This window comes from Pseudochaenichthys georgianus, chromosome 10, assembly GCF_902827115.2.
Source record: "Pseudochaenichthys georgianus chromosome 10, fPseGeo1.2, whole genome shotgun sequence".
Lineage (NCBI taxonomy): Eukaryota > Metazoa > Chordata > Actinopteri > Perciformes > Channichthyidae > Pseudochaenichthys > Pseudochaenichthys georgianus.
In genome coordinates, this window is record NC_047512.1 from 17,049,418 (window position 1) to 17,069,431 (window position 20,014).

At 43.1% G+C, this 20,014-nt stretch overlaps 1 protein-coding gene across 1 annotated transcript in view; it reads left to right on the forward strand.

The window, feature by feature from the left end:
* The window catches only part of LOC117453718 (centromere protein F), a 22,910-nt gene extending 3,381 nt beyond the window's left edge, over positions 1 to 19,529 (forward strand). The window contains exons 2-13 of the mRNA XM_034092666.2: positions 1,375 to 1,571; positions 2,354 to 2,479; positions 3,811 to 3,939; positions 5,889 to 6,011; positions 6,741 to 6,876; positions 7,673 to 9,159; positions 11,087 to 11,824; positions 12,564 to 12,892; positions 13,051 to 13,150; positions 14,930 to 15,509; positions 15,802 to 15,933; positions 17,748 to 19,529. Coding sequence (XP_033948557.2) covers positions 1,375 to 1,571; positions 2,354 to 2,479; positions 3,811 to 3,939; positions 5,889 to 6,011; positions 6,741 to 6,876; positions 7,673 to 9,159; positions 11,087 to 11,824; positions 12,564 to 12,892; positions 13,051 to 13,150; positions 14,930 to 15,509; positions 15,802 to 15,920 — 4,064 coding nt within the window. The 3' untranslated portion in view covers positions 15,921 to 15,933; positions 17,748 to 19,529. The remainder of the gene's footprint in view (positions 1 to 1,374; positions 1,572 to 2,353; positions 2,480 to 3,810; positions 3,940 to 5,888; positions 6,012 to 6,740; positions 6,877 to 7,672; positions 9,160 to 11,086; positions 11,825 to 12,563; positions 12,893 to 13,050; positions 13,151 to 14,929; positions 15,510 to 15,801; positions 15,934 to 17,747) is intronic.
* Positions 19,530 to 20,014: the final 485 nt, after the last annotated feature.

The window sequence follows — 20,014 nt, forward strand, 5'->3', positions numbered from 1 at the left end:
GCACTCTGTATAACCTCAATAATACTTGTTACATAACAGGTTTGTTTTGAAATCTCTGGCTCAGCCGGAGACTCTCTGTTTGCTCGCAGGCCAGCTTTATGATGTACAGCGGCTCTTGGTACACTTCATAATTATGATATAACACTGTTCTTTCCCTCTGCCACCCTCTGTGTTTGTTCAGAGGAGGAAGGGCACTGCTCAATGTGGAACAATAAGTGCTTCTCTTAGCTTTTGGAATAAAGGGAGTGGTGTGTGTAGTGTCAATGCTGCTATGTTTTTTATCATATTATTTTATTATATTTCCCTCTAGTGTAATCACTGAAGGTATTCATATAGTAAGTCTATGGAGGCTCTTCAGTTAAAACAAGTCAAACACTGGTTGATATTAAAGGTACAGGACAAATGTACACGTCCATGTTGGATTGACATTACGTTTTCCCTGGCTCTGGAAACCATCAGCCTGACGTCACAGGCTCGTTCACACAGACATCAATGATCTGGTCTCTATGGATCGACACCATTAGTGGTGACCTGACTGTGTTGTTGTCTGTTGGTGGTCACTTTAGGAAATCAAGGTATTCTCTCCTGGGTTCTTACGGTCATTAAAAACCTGGAAAAGTCATGGAAATTCAAAATGAAAATTCCAGGCCCTGGAAAAGTTATGAAAAACAATATTTTTCCCAAAGTTTTGGAAAAGTCATGGAAATGTAACTAAAGTTGCATCAAATATAATTTATATTTGATCTAATCGCCGAAATACTAATACTATGCTGATAATAAATACTGAATCGTATCGTAATGAAACGTAAAATGGCATTTAACTGACGAGGTATTTTGCTGGTGAGAGATTTTAGTTGCTTTAGCGTGTAGAAGCTAGTAAGCCTATTTGATTTGTCTTAGATAGGCACAACATGTTTCATATGCAGACCTTATTTTCCTGTTCCATGGTAAAATAAACCATTTTCTGTGGTACCGCTGAGAAAGAGTCATTTTTTTGGTCATGGAAAATTAGGTAAAGGTCATAGAGAAGTCATGGTAAAGTAATTGAAAATCATTGGTGAAAAAGTATATGAACCCTGTCTTTCTGATAATGGGTGGAAACAGTTTGAAGTGCACCTGGACATATTTCTGGACATAACTCAAGAATCTGTGTAGTAATTAGGACCATTTCGCATCAAATGTCTAATAGGATCAAATTATGAGTTGATTACATTTCGGAAAGACATGGTTAGCAGGCGTTAATTCCTGTTTTACTATACGATTACAGGATTGTTTGTGAAACTCACCGTCTCTGACTTTGTCTTAGTGTTGTATTTGAAAGGTCTTCAGGTGAGTTTATTAATCCAAATGTCTCTGTGTGTCTCGTCCATACAGCAGCGTATTTATCAGAAGAGCAGAGTCGAGTGTCTGCTCTGGAGGCGGAGCTATGTGGGAAGGCCGAGGCGTTGAAGTCTATTCAGAACGAAATGGTGCAAAGCAAGAAGGAGCTCGCTGTTAAGGACGTCAGCATTCAGAAAGCTCGCAACGAGCTCAGCGTGGCCCACACACGCATGGCTCAGGAGAGCGAACGGGTAAAAGCAGCCACTATCACAGCTACTAAAGCAAGTCCTCACAAAATGGGTGTTGGCCTAATTTGTCAAAACATTTCTCGTTGACTTTCCTAAAAATATAAACGTGTTGGGAATATTATACTTGTTACCCAATCGGTTGTTTTCAGGCACCTTCAACAAGTTGAGCTTTGAAATCTAACCTTTACCCAAACAATTCCAAGGAGAGAGACTGTGAGAGGTGGCCAATTCTCCTATTGTCTAGTTTGTAAAGAGTATTTATGCTAAGCTCTAAAAGAGTGAGGGATTTCCTCATGACAGAAAGTCAAATGCAGTGTCAGCATCACAAGATACAAAGTACAATACAACAAAAGTGTTGAAATGCATCACTTTGAAAGCAAATACAACCGGTTCTGAGAAGTGACTTACAAACATGCCTATGTCTATTTACATGTGGAATAATAAAGTATTCTAATATTTAGCAGGGCTCTAAGCCCAGGATGGCAGCAAAGAAAATGATCCTTTAATGTGTGTGTGTGTGTGTGTGTGTGTGTGTGTGTGTGTGTGTGTGTGTGTGTGTGTGTGTGTGTGTGTGTGTGTGTGTGTGTGTGTGTGTGTGTGTGTGTGTGTGTGTGTGTGTGTGTGTGTGTGTGTGTGTGTGTGTGTGTGTGTGTGTGTGTGTGTGTGTGTGTGTGTGTGTGTGTGTGTGTGTGTGTGTGTGTGTGTGTGTGTGTGTGTGTGTGTGTGTGTGTGTGTGTGTGTGTGTGTGTGTGTGTGTGTGTGTGTGTGTGTGTGTGTGTGGACAGGCATCAGGAGTGGAGCAGAGGCTGAAGCATCTACAAGAGGAGCTGAAGTGTCAGAGGCAAAACACAGAGAGCAGCCGACTGCAACACCAACAACGCTCCAAGGAGCTGGAGAAACAGCATCAGAGGGTGAGATGGGTAGAGATTGATGGCTAATTTGGTCAGAGATTTGGTAAGATTAAGAGAAATGGAATGAGAAGCTAAGAGCTTAACCCTTAGACTGGACCCTACACTCTTCCATAAGTGGGTCAAAAAGGACCCGTATTAGAATAATGTGTTTTTAAACCATTTTTGTCATTTTGGTTAAGAAAAATCACTTGTATAATATTTAGTATTATATTTTGGTTCACACTAGAAATATTTTATATTTAAAGGTAGAATGGAGAAACCAGCTCGAGTGCGCTAGAATTTGAAACTATGCAGCCGGAAAAAATCTGTCCCTTCCTTTAGACTTCCTTACAGAGCCCCTCCTCCAACACACACATGACCAATGAGGGCGGCTTCCACAGATGACATTTTTTTTATGTATTTATTGTCAAAGCATTTAATGTATTCATTGCTATCGGGATGTTAAGAGCATTCCATGGAATATAACAAAAAGTGTTTCTGAAGTGAATTACATACCCCACCTTTTAATTTTTCACTATTTATAATCTTTAGAAATTTGTTTACATTTAGAAAAAAAACGTTTTGTCATATTGATGCAAAGATCTCTGCTATTCTGAGACCCTCAAAGTATTCCAGTCCCTTTTCAAAACTCATCTCTTGTCTACTCATCGGCCACCCCCCATCAATCCATGCCGGTTGATCAAGTTTGATAGTCCTACCCACCCTAACCTTCCCTTATATTGTAAAGCAATGTTGAGTCCTTGAAAAGCCCTATAAAAATATAATGTATTATTATTATTATTATTATTATTATTATTATTATTATTATTATCATACTGATAGGTATCAGATCTGGCTGTGTAAAATAATCTTCATGAGAGGTGTCACTTGTGATATAGTCTGTGTGTCCTACAGTGAATGTATTCCTGACAGCAACAGGTGATAAGAATCAAAGGTTCCCAGAGGATTCCATAGAAAATGCATGCGGGTCATTTTTGACCCACTTATGGAAGCTTGGGGTAGTAATACAAAAACTACAATTTCTTAAAATGTATACAATGTACATTTAAAATGTGAATGGCATGATATCCAAAACATGTTTTTTGAGGAATAGCTGGAATATGAAATGATAAAAAAAATGTAATTACAAAGATACTTCAAGAAAACCACCTTGCCGGGTCAAAAAAGACCCACTTATGCATCTAAGGGTTTTAAGGAAGCAAGAGGGAGTTTCAGATTGGTGTCCAGTTTGCTTTTTGTTCCATTCCACTCTAAGAAACAATACTGTGTTATCATCACAGCTGAAGAACATAGTTTCTCAGATGTGGTTGTGTTTGTGTGTTTGCCTCCAGGACCTGACGGAGCTGCAGAAGGAGAGGCAGAGTCTGGAGAAGCAGCATCAGCAGGAGGTGAATAAGCTCAACCAGGAGCTCCAGCAGGCCCGCACGCTGCACCACACCCTGCAGGCCCAGGCCGACAAGGTACACCCAGGAACAGGAACATCAACACGGTTATGCTTCCTCTTTATTTTTACAATTAAATGTACCTTGTTCAACAGTTTTAATTCAGATATCTAACAACACTGGAAACTGTGGACCAAAATTCATTTTATTTCGGTTGATAAATGTGCAGTCTTTGCAGCCGTTTCCTGTTCTCCTTTCCTGCTTTCTCTCTTTCTCCCTTCTCCTCCCTCCCTCTCTAATTCTCCTTGTACTTTTTAAGCTAAAGTTCAATAAACTCTTCTTGCTTCTTCTCCCACACTTGCTTCTTGCCCGTGTTGTTTTCTCACTGTTTCTGCTTTACTTTCTTGCCCTCTGTGTGTCTTGTTTCTTTTATCCCCCCCACCCGCTGTCCTCTCCGCCTCGTCCTCCTCTCCTCTCGGTTTCTCCCCAGTGGAAAGGTTGAGCAGTGAAGGTAATGACCGCGTGACTAAGTGTGAGGGTGCAGAATGCTTTGATGAGAGCGTGAAACAAACACTTAACTTGTGTGTGAGAAATAGTAAAAAGTCCGTAGTAAGGGAGGTGTGAAGGCAGATGAGAGATCTGCAGGACGGTGTGTTGAGGCAAGTTGAATGACTGTCGAGATGAAGGTCTGTATTTGTGCTTGGAAACATGGTGCTGTATTTTTTTTATTTGGCTATTATTTAAGTGAAGGAATGCTGTGGTATTTATTTGTTATCAGCAGAACAATAATACACATTTAAATCCCTTGAGGGTGAGCATGCATACAAATGAAATATCCTATCCTTTCAGACACGGTGACAAACGCCTGAACAATGAGCATTCATTCAGCCCTCAGTGTCCCCTAAAGCCTTACTGCAAGCGCTTTTACAAACCACACAGATGTTATCTTGATATAATCTGGCAAGGCTACAGAGAGTAAACACAGATTGTGCCGATCAAATCACCCTCACACTCAACTGCCGATATCGCATATTTCATGTGACCAATTTACACAGCTCTTTGAGGAGTTTGTGTTGCATAAGCATGCCGTTTAACTTGAAATGTGAATCCAGTAAATGGGCTAATTTCAATAATTGTCAAACGTCATATCATTATAGCCTTGTGTGCTGCAGGAACATTAATTTTACCCAGAAAAACGGACACAAAACCTTAATTTCCAAGAAGATTGCTGACTGCAACTAAATGTTTGATTTATTGATAACATTTCATATTTTTGTTCTTTAATGATTGTTTGGTCTGAGCTGAAAACAGCATTTTCTATCATGTTGCATGAAAGGTTATTTTAACAATGAACTGATTGTCAGAATATTTACTTTGAATGTGATGTGACTACTGAAATTGAATGCACTGCACTCTACAAAAACATTCCCTTTAACATCGACCACGTGTACTATGACATCATGTGCATTTTCTATGAGCACTGGTGGGAAGCCGATCTGCTTCTTCACTTCCCCAGAGGTAGACAGCTTATTTTCCTCATTGATCACTGGTCGCCCTCCTGCTTCCCGTCCCTTCACTGGTCCTGATACCTGCCCCTGATACCTGCCCCTGATACCTGCCCCTGATACCTGCCCCTGATACCTGGTCCTGATACCTGCCCCTGATACCTGCCCCTGATACCTGCCCCTGATAAAACGGTCCGATCTGCTTCTTCACTTCCCCAGAGGTAGACAGCTTATTCTCCTCATTGATCACTGGTCGCCCTCCTGCTTCCCGTCCCTTCACTGGTCCTGATACCTGCCCCTGATACCTGGTCCTGATACCTGGTCCTGATACCTGGTCCTGATACCTGGTCCTGATACCCGCCCCTGATACCCGCCCCTGATACCTGCCCCTGAGCAGCTACTCATTTATTTATGTCTTTTTTGTTGTTTTACCTCCTACTATCATCTTTGTTTCTTCTACCCGTTACTTCAAATCTTCCTCCCTGTTTGAATCAGCTACTGAGTCGTTATGTCCCCTGTCAGCTGTCTCTGCAGAAGCAGGCGTTGGACAAAGAGTTGGACACTCTGAAAGGCAAACTAAAGTGGACGGAGGGACAGCTGCAGGAGAGCCAGAAGAAAGAGGCACATACACAAGCCAAGCTGACGGTAACACACACACACACACACACACACACACACACACACACACACACACACACACACACACACACACACACACACACACACACACACACACACACACACACACACACACACACACACACACGCACCCTGAAGGGGCTGAGAATAGTGAGTCAGTGTTTCACTTCATTTAATTATTCATTAGCTGAGCTGTGGGTATATAGAGAACTCCATACATTTTAAACAACATTTGAATGTGCCATATGCCAGTGTAAGATTTTCCTAACAAAGGAATTATAAAAAATAATAATAAGTAAATGCCGCATTGCACCGATTGTTAAGTTCCTTAACTGCTTGCAACGTCAGCATTAAATGCTGCCTTTATTTGTGGCTTGTTGGCCTGTGGTTTGTTGCTATGTTGAAACTGTGTTCATGTGGATCTGTGATTACAGAGCTATCACAGATTATTTTGTTCCTTATCTGGAAGTCGACCATGCCAAGAGCAAACATTTTAATGACATTTTCCACAGATTGATACTCATTAGTGGATTAGCTTTAAACTGATCACAAGAAATGATGTCTTATCATGAACATACATCTGGTAGACTTGCTGTGTTGAGGCTGATGTTGGGGTTTAATGAAACATGTTGTGTTGTTATGTAATACAAAGGTTCAACTGAGAACTGAGCACTCCATGTAGTCTGATCATTTCCCTGGAATCAACCCACCTGTTTTGTATGTCTACCCTCTTAGGAAGCGCTGCGTGAGGCTGAGGGTGTGGCCGTCAGTCTGGAGCAGAGCAGGAAGAGAGAGCGCGCTCTGGAGGAGGAGGGGAGGAGGCTGGCAGAGGAGCGAGCCGACGCCCTTCGTCTCCTCAAAGAGCTGCAGGGTGAGGAGGGACATATCCCTAAGAGTTATCAGTTAAATAACTTCTGCATTAGCGTTATCATTTTGATAAGGCGGTTAGATGTATTATTCACAAATGTTTTAGGTTTAACTCCAGCTTCTATAATAAGCTTGTATTAACTGTGTAACCAGAATACAGACACACAAATGTCCTCATTGAAACCACACACCTTGATCCCAAAGCCATTACAGCATAAATTATGTATTTTGTCAGGCTTTCAATCTATATCACTCACTTCATAATTGCAGTTTATACAAATGTTCCCCAGATTTGACCTTTTTCCATGTTTTGTATATCTGGTTTATTGCCCAGTTTTTTAATGAATTAAAATCAAAAGTATTTTCAATTATTCTAGAGTTTTTTTCTCATAAAAACAACAGTTGCATTATTTTAACAGACTGAGGGATGATGTTGGTTAAAGGCTTTAACATGAAAAACTATTTAATTTATATTTTTTTATCCTCCAAGCAATCTTCCCTAAAGTTAGGGACTAGGGTCAAGTCCACGAGTCCTAACGAGTGCTTGATATTGTTGGTTTTGCTGTGTAAAATGCTCCCATCATGTAAAATCTCCACAAATGCGGAAGTCTCTCTTCCCAGCGCTGCCCCCTGCTGACCAATGAAACACCATCCATGAAAAAGAATCGAAACAAAATAACTATTCCAGCAATGCACACACGTTCATTGCTTTTTCCTCCTGCCTGTCATTTCTTTGTGTATTGTTGTTTGCTGTTATTTATTTATTTTAATCAGATTTTTTAAAACTCTTTTAACTCCAGAGGAAAAAGCTGTCCAGGCACCCCCCCACCAACCCGTCCAGTTTTGCCCTGTTGGACAGAGTTTCTCTCCTCACCCCTCTTACTCTCCACATTCTGGTCCACCAACTCACATCAAGAGGCCCCGCGCTGCCACCTTAGCCGAGCAGAAGAGGGAGGAGGACCTGGATTTGGAAAAGAGAATGGCCGAGATCGCAGCATCTTACCCCGCGGACAGAGAGCCGGGCGAAGGCAGAGATGCAGAACACATCACTGACCGCCTCTCCCCTGACTCTGAGTGCTTTCACAGGGGGGGGGGACACAGAGGAAACAGTAGTGAGGAGAACAACAGTAGAAATGAAGTGATAAAGAGTGACATTACTGGGACAAACAAGCACACATTTGATGAAGCCCTCTCTAGTTCCTCTCCCTCTGATGCTGGTACGCCCACTAACATATCCATGGATGTTGATCAATGTAGTCCAAACCTTTGTGCTGAAGAAACTCCTTCACTCAAGCCCTCTGAAGATCTCAAAAGGGAGAATGCCTCACTGCGGTCAGAGCTACAGGACGCAGAGGAAGAACTGCAGAAACGACTTGAAGACCTGGAAGCTCAAAGACGGGCGGAGACAGAAGCCAGGACCCGGCTGAAACAACTCGGCCGCAAACTTGCCGGCCAGACTGCAGAGAAGGACGAGCAGGAGAAGCAGTGGAGGGTTCAGCTGGAGAGTGAGAAGGAGGAGACGGAGAGGTTGAGGAAGGCCATGGCTGCTCTGGAGACGGAGATGACAAGAGGGAGAGAGGAAACCGAAAGGAAGGAGATCCAGGAACAGGAGGAGGGGAAAAACAAAGCACTAGAAGACCGGGAGAGTGAAATGATGGAACTTAATATCCAGCTAAAGAAACAGCTCGGGGAGGTTAAAGCCCAGCTGGCTTTTGAACGAGAAGAGAGAGGAAGAGAGGAAGATGAGAGAAGGCAAAGGACAGAGACAGACCAGGAGCAGCTGGAACAACTTCAAGCTGAGCTGAAGGAACTGAAGCTCAGCAGAGAAGAAGACTCGCTGGGAGAGGACAAACTCTCAGTTGCCAACAGCCCGCTAACTTACCTGTCTCTCCGTGACGATGAGTTCAACTCCAACATCGATCGCTGTGACAACAAGCTCCTCCCCTCCCCGGAGCAGCACCTCCTCTTCTGCCAGTCCACCAACCAGCGCAACATGCTGGCGTCTCAGGCCTCAGGCGGTCTCATGACCCAGGGGGATCAAACAGTGATAGAGTCTGTACACTCACCTCTGTCCAATGAGGGGCACACCGCCTCTGACCGTGAAGACCACCAGCAAAACTATCTGAGAGGGTCTTCCCCGTCAGACCAATCCCTTTCTGATCTGCAGGAGGTTGAGACCACCTCTTCAAATGTTGCTAAAGAGGTGGAGTGCCTGCAGAAGCAGACTGCAAAGGAGACAGAACGTGCAAATCAGTACCAGGTTAAACTGGAGGCGCTGCAGAGCCAGGTATGTCACGGTGGATACCATACATCATATTTACTACGTTAAGTTTGTTTATATAACAATTTATATGGAGAATATAGAAAGAAAACGGTTATTTACTGAATCACAACACTTTAGTCCTCAATAGACTCAATCCTATAGATGAGAGTAACACCTACGTCACTTCCGGGCAAAAATTACGGCCCCGCCCACTTTTGGGGGAAAACAACGCTGTCATTTGAACGGCGGTCAATACAAATTCTGAAGTTTTTGCCAATCCGATCAGAAATTAAAGAAAACTGTGGATTTTTGGATCTTCAAAGAGCCCGATTACGATGACCAGACATGCAAACAATTACATTAAATCATTTGAAATCGGCGATCCGGCTCGATATATGGTTAAATTAAAATCAGTAGGCGAGGCCGTAATTTCGCCAGCTGTTACTCTCATGAGCGAGGCGGAAAATAATAGTTTTATCATGCCAAAAAACTGCTGTGTCGTTTATTGCTCCTCAAACATTAAAACAAATCCAGAGTTCAGTGTTTCTGGACTTCCTCTAAGAAGAAAGGACAGTAAAAGAAGAGCTCTGTGGCTTCAGGCTCGATCGCCGTTCAAATTACAGCTTTGTTTACCCCAAAAGTGGGCGGAGCCGTAAAGTGACGTAGATGTTACTCTCATCTCTGGATATCGATCGCCTACTGCTATATTTAACCATATATCAAGCCCACTCGTCGATTTCCAATGGCTTAATATAATTGTTTGCCTGTCTGGCCATTGTAATCGGGCTCTTTGAAGATCCACAAATCCACGGTTTTCTTAAATTTCTGATCGGATTGGCCCTTGATACTGTTGGTACTGTTGGTACTTGGCACTGTTGGTACTTGGTACTGTTGGTGCTTGATATTGTTGGTACTTGATACTGTTGGTACTTGGTACTGTTGGTGCTTGGTACTGTTGGTGCTTGGCACTGTTGGTACTTGATACTGTTGGTGCTTGATACTGTTGGTGCTTGATACTGTTGGTACTTGATACTGTTGGTACTTGGTACTGTTGGTGCTTGGTACTGTTGGTGCTTGGCACTGTTGGTACTTGATACTGTTGGTACTTGGTACTGTTGGTACTTGGTACTGTTGGTGCTTGGCACTGTTGGTACTTGGTACTGTTGGTGCTTGATATTGTTGGTACTTGATACTGTTGGTACTTGGTACTGTTGGTGCTTGGTACTGTTGGTGCTTGGCACTGTTGGTACTTGGTACTGTTGGTACTTGGTACTGTTGGTACTTGGTACTGTTGGTGCTTGGCACTGTTGGTGCTTGATACTGTTGGTACTTGGTACTGTTGGTACTTGATACTGTTGGTACTTGGTACTGTTGGTACTTGTCAATGTCTCTAGATATGTACATATAGCCCTGTAAATACGATGTCCTTTTGTGTTATCTGTTTTCTGTTCACGTTGTAAACTACTTGCGGCCATGTCGGACAGGTCTCCCTTGAAAAAGAGATCGATGATCTCAATGGGACCACCTGGTTGAATAAAGGTTTAAAAAGAACAATAACAAATGAGGAACATAATTAAAAACAAGGTATCACTGAACCATAAAACAATAAAACATGCATGAACAGTAATACTACTGAAAAATTACAATTGCCCAAAATTATAATCAAATTTTAAAAATGATAATATATTATTTACTTTGAGGTTGCTGTTCTCAGATCAAATGGGAGGCTGTGCACCCGGTGAGGATACAGACAGAAGTCATTAAAATAATAGCATTCACTTCCTATTGTACCATTATACAGCGAATGGAAACAAAAACTTTAGCATTCTTTGAAGTTGTGCTGTGGTAGCTGTTCTAAAACACAGTAACACCCTGGCTTTAGTGGCTTCTTGCCTGTTTTCTAATAAACCTTTTCTCCTTTCGTCTGCCCTTTTTATTATATTCTTCTCAGGTGACACGTCAGACAAAGCAGCTCACCATGGCCTTTGAGAATCAGAGCCAGCACATCTCTGGTCTGTTAGCTGAGCTGCAGGAGAAGGACAGCGCCCTCCTCAGCCAGGGAGAGGAACTGCAGCGCCACAAGCAAGAGCTGGAAGTGCTCAAGACCCACTCTGAGGAGAAGAAAAGAGAAGGGATGACGGTCAAAGAGGTGGAGCATGGTGAACAACAAGAGACACGAGTTGAGAGGTCGATTCAGTCACATCAGGAAAATAAGTGTGCGGTCACTGTGCTCGAGACAAACTCAGCTAAAGACGGTGTCTCTGAGAGAGAAGCAGGTCAACTAGAGAGTGTGACTCAGATTAACCAAGACTCTGCTTGTGTGATGGGTGAGACTCAAGGTGGAGGAACGGCAGATGTGAATGCAGAACCGCTCGCACTATTGGCCAATCAGCAGCTGAGACTAGAAGGAGTGAGTATCTCAGACTCCAGGGCCCCAGCTGCACACACTGACAGTGAAAACAAACACGACTCAGTTAAACAAAGCCAAGACACAGGAAATGCTGCTGTGTGCTGCTTGGTGGAACAGAGGTCACCTAGTGTGCCGACTGACATCAGCTCTGACGCACGCCCGCAGGATGTTAGCGGGAGGGGAGATGAAGGTGGAGACTCAGAACGGGACGATGGGAGGACTTCAAAGGCTGAAGAGGAGCAGGAGGCAGAGCTTCAGATCGACCGACTGCATCAACAGGTAGTGACGGGGTTCTACCGCCAAACACTAAACTGAGACATATCTAACTGAAGAACAGAGACAGAAATAGTTCAAGTTAATGAAATATAAAAGATTGAGTACGGTAATTAAAACAGTTTATTCAGAATTATTTGTTTTGACACCAACATAAACTCTTTCCTAGTTCCTACATTACCTTGGAAGTATTGATCATGGATGTATAATAAGAACTGGATACAGCGTGGGAGGCGGGGTCTCGTTCTTTCCTATGAGAGCTGCTCATTGGCGCAGGAAGACAAAATGGCCCAACTTTTGAGAGAGCAAAACGTCACAGATTACCCATCATGCCTGGCTGCCAGAGCAGAAGAACCCGTATGTGCGCTCACAGAGCATGCGCCCCTTAAGCCCCGCCCCCCGAGCTCCCACTCTTGGCTCACTAGAATGAATGGAGAGAGAAAATAAATCTAGATTCGGCTTTTAGTGCATTTTACAACTTTAAGGACCAAATGATTATAATAAGGGCTATAATATAGTTAATACTGGGGTAGTTTATTTAGTTTAAAAAAAAAAAATCCAATGGGGAAAAGTTGTTTTGGGCCGGGTGACGTCACGGACTGATACGGGAGTTGCAGTACCGCCGTTTGGACACAACGAATGTTGGCACACTTCCTGGGGGCTTGGTATTGAAATATTTTGTTCCTGTGTTTCCAAAGTGAGTAGTATGTGATTCCTTGTGTCCTGTGCTTTCCCTCCTGTCCAGGTGGAGGAGCTGCAGAGGAGGCTGCGCTCTCTCTCCGCAGAGACCCAGCAGCAGTCCCAGGAGCTCGTCATGTGGAGACTGGCCTCCAAACAAGCCCCAACACGCGACCAGACCCTTCCCAACACAGACAACCAGTCTGAGACCCCAGAACAGATTCCTGCTGTCAGACGGTCCCAGGCAGACCAGCAGCCGGGGGATGAGATGACCCCGGGCCCGGCGCCTCCCCTGGGTCTGCAGGAGAGCCCCGAATATGTGACCGTCATCAGAGAAGACGAGTTACTCCTGTCCTGCTCCTCCAACAAGCTGCAGGGCCGCATGTTGTTCTCCAGGTAACACACTCACTCTCTCAGAGCTACAGAAACTATATAAATATATGGCATTAACTTACAGGAAACTGTTAAATGCATATCTTTAGGGTGTCTGTATTTAAGCCTCTGTTTTCCTTTGTTCATGCTTTGATTACATGTGTTTGCTGTTTTACCAAAAGACTTCAGCACAGCAACCTGCCCGAACCCAAGAGTCTCCATCCCTCCAAAAACACTGCAGAGCTTCTTCAAAACAATCGGGACACTGACACCATCGACAAGGTTAGTTTCCCTTTAAGGATGACTCACTGCCATACCAGTCCACTGCTAAGGTTAAAGGAATGCTCGAGTGCGCTAGAATTGAAAAATACACAACCGAAAAAAATCTGCCCCTTCCTTCAGACTTCCTTATAGAGCCCCTCCTCCAACACACACGAACGCGCACATGACTAATGAGGGCACGAGATAAGTTTGTGCACAAGATGGAAGGCTGACAGGCAGGTAGGCCATCCAGTTATTTTAGCTGCTAAAATAATTGGTCGTGCTTTTTACAGCATTTTTTGATGTATTTATTGTCAAAGCATTTAATATATTCATTACTATTGGGATGTTAAGAGCATTCCATGGAATATAACAAAAAGTGTTTCTGAAGTGAATTATACGGAGCCCCTAAAGGTTCATGGAGAGAGAAAAAAAGTATCTTGTGCGCACAATGTACTTTTTCGTTCGCACGAAATAGTATTTCGTGCGCACGAGATAGTATTTCCAGCGAAAGAGAAAGTATTTCGTTAGTTTCTCGTTCGCACGAGAAAGTTACCGGTGCGCCAAGTAGGAAGTGGAGAACAGACAACCGTTTCATTGCAGACTGTTATGTTTATGTGGAGAAATGGCAGTGCATACATTATTTGAGATATATTTCAAACTCAGACTTAATTTAGGGACATTTTGGTCAGGGGTTTAGAGCTATTTGTTTAAGCACCAGATTTGCAAAACAGAAGTCTATAAACCAGTCTGTTTTGATCTTTGAATTAATGTCCGTGACTCTCACAGTATCTGCTGCCCACAGCTGTTTTATAGATGGAAAACCTCCTTCACTTTATGAACCAGTGGCCTGTACTACGAAGCAGGATTTGCTATTTACTATTCATCCATGAAGTGTGACGTTGCGCTGTCAGCACGCTTCTCCATGTTTGTGATTGGTCAAATGTTGCTAACCCCGTCCCTTTCAAGTGAACGCGCTCTCAGGCGGACAGAGAAACCCTGGTTGATTTACTGAGTTGATAACCAGCTTCGTAGGACCGCTTAGCGAGATCGCGTTTGTTAGGATTAGTTAAGCCGGGTAACTCAAACATATCCAGGGTCTGTTGAACTGGCTTCGTCGTACAGGGCACTGGAGGCAGTAACGTGTAACTCAGCAGAATCTGAGAAGAGCCTTTTACTGTTTACTTCACTGTGTGTCCCTTCCTTAGAACAGCTGAATAGAGATCAAGGCTGCTACGTTTAACCACACACACATCGAACTACCAGAGTATTCCCCCTATTACTCGATTTATGAAGGAGATGTCCGGTCACCAGGGCGCATGATGTGTGTGTGTTCGGTGTGTTTGTGTGGCATTTGTTTTCAAATTACCATGAACAGTAATTTACACAAATCTGGTTCTCCATAGTTATATGTGTATTCCCAAGTGGAAGAAATTCGTTTAATCTTAATCTCGATGTAGTGCTATAGTCCTGCTGGAGTGCACCGGAACGAACAACACTATCATAAACAAATGCCCACACACACACGCACGCGCGCGCCCTGGCGATCGGACATATTCTTCATGAGAAAGTATATCGTGTGCACAGATTAATAAAGCGTGGCCTCGTTTTATAAATGTTTCTCTCTATGAACCCTATGAAGCGTGTCCATAACTCCTTTTCGTATCTAAACTAAAAAACACCTGCCTATCCTCAGTTCTTGTCGTTACTAGGGGAATATAAAAAAAATACTTTGTTTCGATTATTGTGCACACGTCTTTGTGGATTAGGCCTTACATTGTCTTGTTTCTTTTGACTCAGGAGTCTGAAAAAGAAAACCAGGAGATCAACTTCTTGCATCAGACCAACACGTTTCAAACACAACACAAAGAGAGGAGAGACACTGAAGTTATCCAAATGATCTCTGAGAAAACAGGGCAACCACATTCCACCAAAGAGTCCCTGAAGGTCTCGTGGCCGAAGCAGACCATATCATCTGAGTGTCCTCCTGAGGCCAGACCTGATGCTCTCACAGCAACCAGCGAAACAAACACAACCCATGGTTCCTCAGGGAAACATGGCAGGACAGAAATGAAAAGTGTCAGCAGTCAAACGGAAGAGAGTTTGAACCCTCGCAGTGCTCCACCTGAACTCCACTGTGCGCACACACAGACTGAGGAAGAGGAGGAGGAAGAGTTGGTAGAATCCCCTCCTGTCTCTCCTATCACACGATCTGAGGCAGCAGAGTTAGGACTCAAGGTGTTGTTTTCGGGTTCCTTCCCCATCCCGTCTGACCCGGCCAGTCTGGCTGAACGAATCCGTCGCAACAGGACGCAGCTGTCGGCCGCCTTCGACGACACGGAGTACGAACCCTACGGACTGCCGGAGGTCGTCATGAAAGGTAACTTTGTTTCTGTAACTTTGTGTGTGAAGAAAATAAAACACACACACACACATAAGAAACATGTGTTCCAGCTGCACAATGAGAGCCATGCGGTGAAAGCTGGATTATAAATAGCCCGACTGTCAGAAGTGTTTATGGGCACAGTCTCCAAGTATCTGAATCTCGCTTGTGACTGTACAGAAAAGTTCCTGCTGTTCCTGCTCTCTGTTCTTCATCACTCTGTTCTTCATCTTCTTTCCCCCTAATCCTCTTATTTATCCACCTGTCGGCCCTTCTTCCCGTCCTGCAGGTTTTGCCGACATCCCCAGCGGTCCTTCGTGTCCCTACATCGTGAGGAGAGGTTTGTTAGGGACGTCTGTGATGCCTGCGCCTCAGAAAGACAGGAGAGAGGAGGAGGAGACGGATTAAAGCACAGCTACAGGTAACCTTCAGAGACAATGGGACAATCAGTGTTACATTAACCAGTTAAACCCCACGGCCCCACGGGCGGGGGCAAAACGCAACATCTTGCAAGAAACAGCGTCTGAGGGCTTCTTAATATTTAACAAACTATGAATGTGTCATACCCACTTAACGGGAAGAAACTCAGCTTTCAGACAATATTAATATCAAAGGCTCTGAATTAGCCCTGAGCGAAAAAAGCATAGACCTTAGCATAGAACTCAAGGTAAAATACCCTTATTACTTACCGGATCTGCACAAACAAGATATCGATTAGTGAGCTGACATTCCACAGATTCCAGACATATAAGTATCATCACTGAGCGATCAGAGCTCGCGGCGAAACTACAACAAACAACAACAACAACATTTGCTTTACGGAGCCAAAACGGCTAAAAACGTCTTACCTCTGTTGTTTTCTGATCAAAAGTTGTGTTCAATGGCATTAAAACAATAACGACGCTGCTGAAGGTTAATCCAATGTCTCTGTGTCACTTTGAAAGGATTCCTGATAATCCATCATTCCATTTTATGTCAATAACGGAGATTTCACATTAGCTGCTATGATGGCTACGAGAGTGTATGACAGCTTCCGGTTCCGGGGCATTCTGGCTACGCATCACTCTCAATCACCAATGGTAATGTTTAGATGGATTTATTACATGGTTTAGTTGAATACTCGATTCATGTCGATCTAGATCCCTCCGCTTCGCATTGGGCTCCTGATCAGCCTGTCGGTGTTCTTTTCCCCATAATGACCACGTCGCTGCACATTATCCCTTACTTAGGAACCTCCCCTCGATTCTATTGGCTCTATCAGTTCAAAAGAGGTGTCAATTACCAACATCGACCAATGAGTTCCAGAGATATGGAAAATCCACCCAAATGACCCCAGAGGTGTTTTTTTTTCTAAACCTCTATAAAAAGGTCAAATTTCACTTGTTTTGCATCAATCTTGATACAGGGTACTTATTATGTTATAGTTTGGATTCATAAAGCTGTTAGTCTGCTATCCCATCATTCAAGGGTGGTTTTCACTATAAGTAATGGGTTTCTTTGGACGGAAACTATAATTTACATTTTTTTTTTACTATGTTCAATCTGAATTTACTTTAAAATAAAAAACATCTAGAATTGATTCTGACACTTCTACATCCAACTCACAGGTTTATCATTGTTTTGAGAAAAAAGATTATGAATTCATCCTTTTTTAGAAGTGAAGTTATAGTCATTTGTTCTGGGAATGTCATTTTCGAGCCTGAGGCCTGAAAAACAGGCTCAGGGCTTAACGGGTTAAGAACATCTTATGTCTTAACCCGTTAAAGGCATTTTGCATAATTATAAGATAACCTAACAGACATTTTAAGAATAGAAAAAGAAGAAATGTAACATTATTTAAGTTTTTCTGTGTTGTTTCCAATCTTCCCAACCAGTTTCTGATGCAGAGCCTCAAGGTTGTTGTACCCTTTAAAACAAATCTAACTAACTGAAACAATTATCTTTATTTGCAGCCTTTGTTCCGATGTTTATCTTAATCACAAACATGTCACAAAGTGCGATAGTGTGGCTTATTTATTACAAATCAAAGTGTGTGCGAGGACATTCGCCCTGTGCCACCGCAGAGACAAAGCAAGTAGTGTGTGTGTTGCCTCAGTATCGCCTCACCCAAAGAATGCATTAGATAAACGTACAAATATGTTGTTTAATTATTATTATTTGCTTCTTTATTTGGTTTAGTTTAGACTCCTATTAAGCCGAAAGGTTGACTTTATGTTTTGTGTACCGGTTACCTAGAGATCTGGTGAAAGAACTGATCACAGCGGCTTGAAGATGAACCTCAGTGATGGCAGCTCTTCAGCCTCTCTCAGTCACCATCGCTCTGAAGCATCAGACCAGCGCAGAGCCCGTGTAGAGAGCTGCTCTCACACGGGGACCTCTGGGTGTGAGCAGGTAACTGGGCCTGCAGAGGGAACACTTCCACTGTGCATTTATATCTAAATGATCACTAGTTTATCCTCCAATGACTGTGTGGAGACTCTGACCTCCATCACGAGGGTGTCACTTTACGCCTGCCTGTATGTCTGTGTGCAGAGGTACAGACTTAGGGATGTTTGTTGATGTTTATTTGAAGTTTACAACCACTTTTCCAAAGGGACTGTTTTAGTTTGTAGTCTCCACTGTGGGTCTAGCTTCAGCCAGCTTTGAATGAAACATTGCCTAGTTCATGCTTTTCCTAAACAAGTGCGTGTCAAGATAAGTTTGACTTACTTTCCAAAAAGGGAGAAGCCAAGAGAGGCCTGTTGGGGAAATTAGATTTGTTTATTTCCTTCTTTTTATCCTTGAGGGCTTATTTATGGACACTTGAATGTGTTTCAGTAGAAGGCGTGCGCGTGTGTGTGAGATCAGCTGTGAATATGGACATGTGTGTCCTCTTCTTGACGTGTGTGTGTAGGAGAGAGAGGGGGTGAGCACATGTCTATGACTCAGTGTAACCTGTGTTGTTTCCGCTCCATGTATGGTGATACACGCTGCGCTCCCTCTCTGCTCCTTCGGCTGCTTTGCTTCTCTGTCTTACACTAACGAGCACTCAGTGGTTGAATCAACCCAAAAAAATCATTTGAAGCTTTACTTTATTAGCACAAAGACAATTTCAGATAGCTTATATAATTTATTTGAGTGATGAGATATGACGTTGTCGATAGATTTGGGATCTTGCACATTTGTGACTTTGCTGAGATAACGGGAGCCCACATGTAGATGAACACTGTAGATTTTGTAGATAAGTTTGGAGTACCGGTAAATGTACAGTTTGTGTTACGCCCTATGACAGGGGATCTCTCCACTTTGCTGGCTTGCAAGCTTTGTAAGTAAGAGGATGGGTTCATATTGTTTCATGTCCAAGGCTACATATTTTGGCTACAAAAAGGTTTATATGGAGCAAAGAAAATGCCCTGTCATCTGGTGAAAATGTCTTAACAGCCTTTTTCAGGTCTGCCTTAAAACTCGTGTACATTGACATCTTCAGCTTGGTTGCAAAAGGGACGGATACATTCACAACGTTTATTCAAATGCATTTATACATTGACTCTTGTCTGCAAACCATTTTTCTGAGGTTCAATACATGTCTATTATTTTTTAAGACGGATTGAAACAAATGTGAACTTATCCTTTGAAACCCTGCTGAGATTTTTCAGTGGATGTTTTTTGGCATATTTGTGTTAAAAGTGATTTATTTAAATTTTAATTACATATTTCATTTTATTGAGCGGTAGAATCTTTTCCACCTGGCCTTGGTTTGTTGACCTAGTCAGAGAAGTGTGGACTGTCCTGACACCATGCCATCACTATTTATTTGCCATGTGTACACACACACACACACACACACACACACACACACACACACACACACACACACACACACTCTTGCATTCTGCCTTAACATCTCTGGGATCTGTAGTCTTTTGGCAGTGAGCTGGGGTTGACTTGATGTATTTGTTGCCTTGTTTTGGACACTACATGTCTGAATGTATCTGTGTTGTATTTGCGGCAAAAATAAAAGGCTTGCACGTAATTTAACTTGTGTCTGTCGTTTGGATTTATTTATCTATGAGCGCCTTTGTGTCTGAGAAGTCGTGACCGGCGTAAGGCCTTTTTTTTGTACTGCTTTCAGACATTTAGTCTAAATGAGTGCCCTGGTCCAATGAGGAGAGCCTCAAAGTGTTTAAGCGGAATATCTTGTTTAAATCACATAAGTATTTCCGCAATTACCAAAGTCCTCTCCCTTTGCCTCTCGGTCATGAGCACGTTGTCGAAGGTGCTGAGAGCTTTAAAGGAGCAGGCTTAGATCAAAGAATTAAAGCGGCGATGGAAAAGGCACTCTCCAACTTTTAGAGTTTGTTATAACTCATTATGCAATTCCTCCTTAAGAGCAAGAAAAACTGTGGACCATAACTCTGACTTTGGAGAAAGAAGTGTCTCTTTTGACTTCCCCAAAAGACAGAGGATGGAAAGACGAGGGTTTAGAGAGCCGAGCCCCCCCACGTCCAGCTCAGGAAACTCCG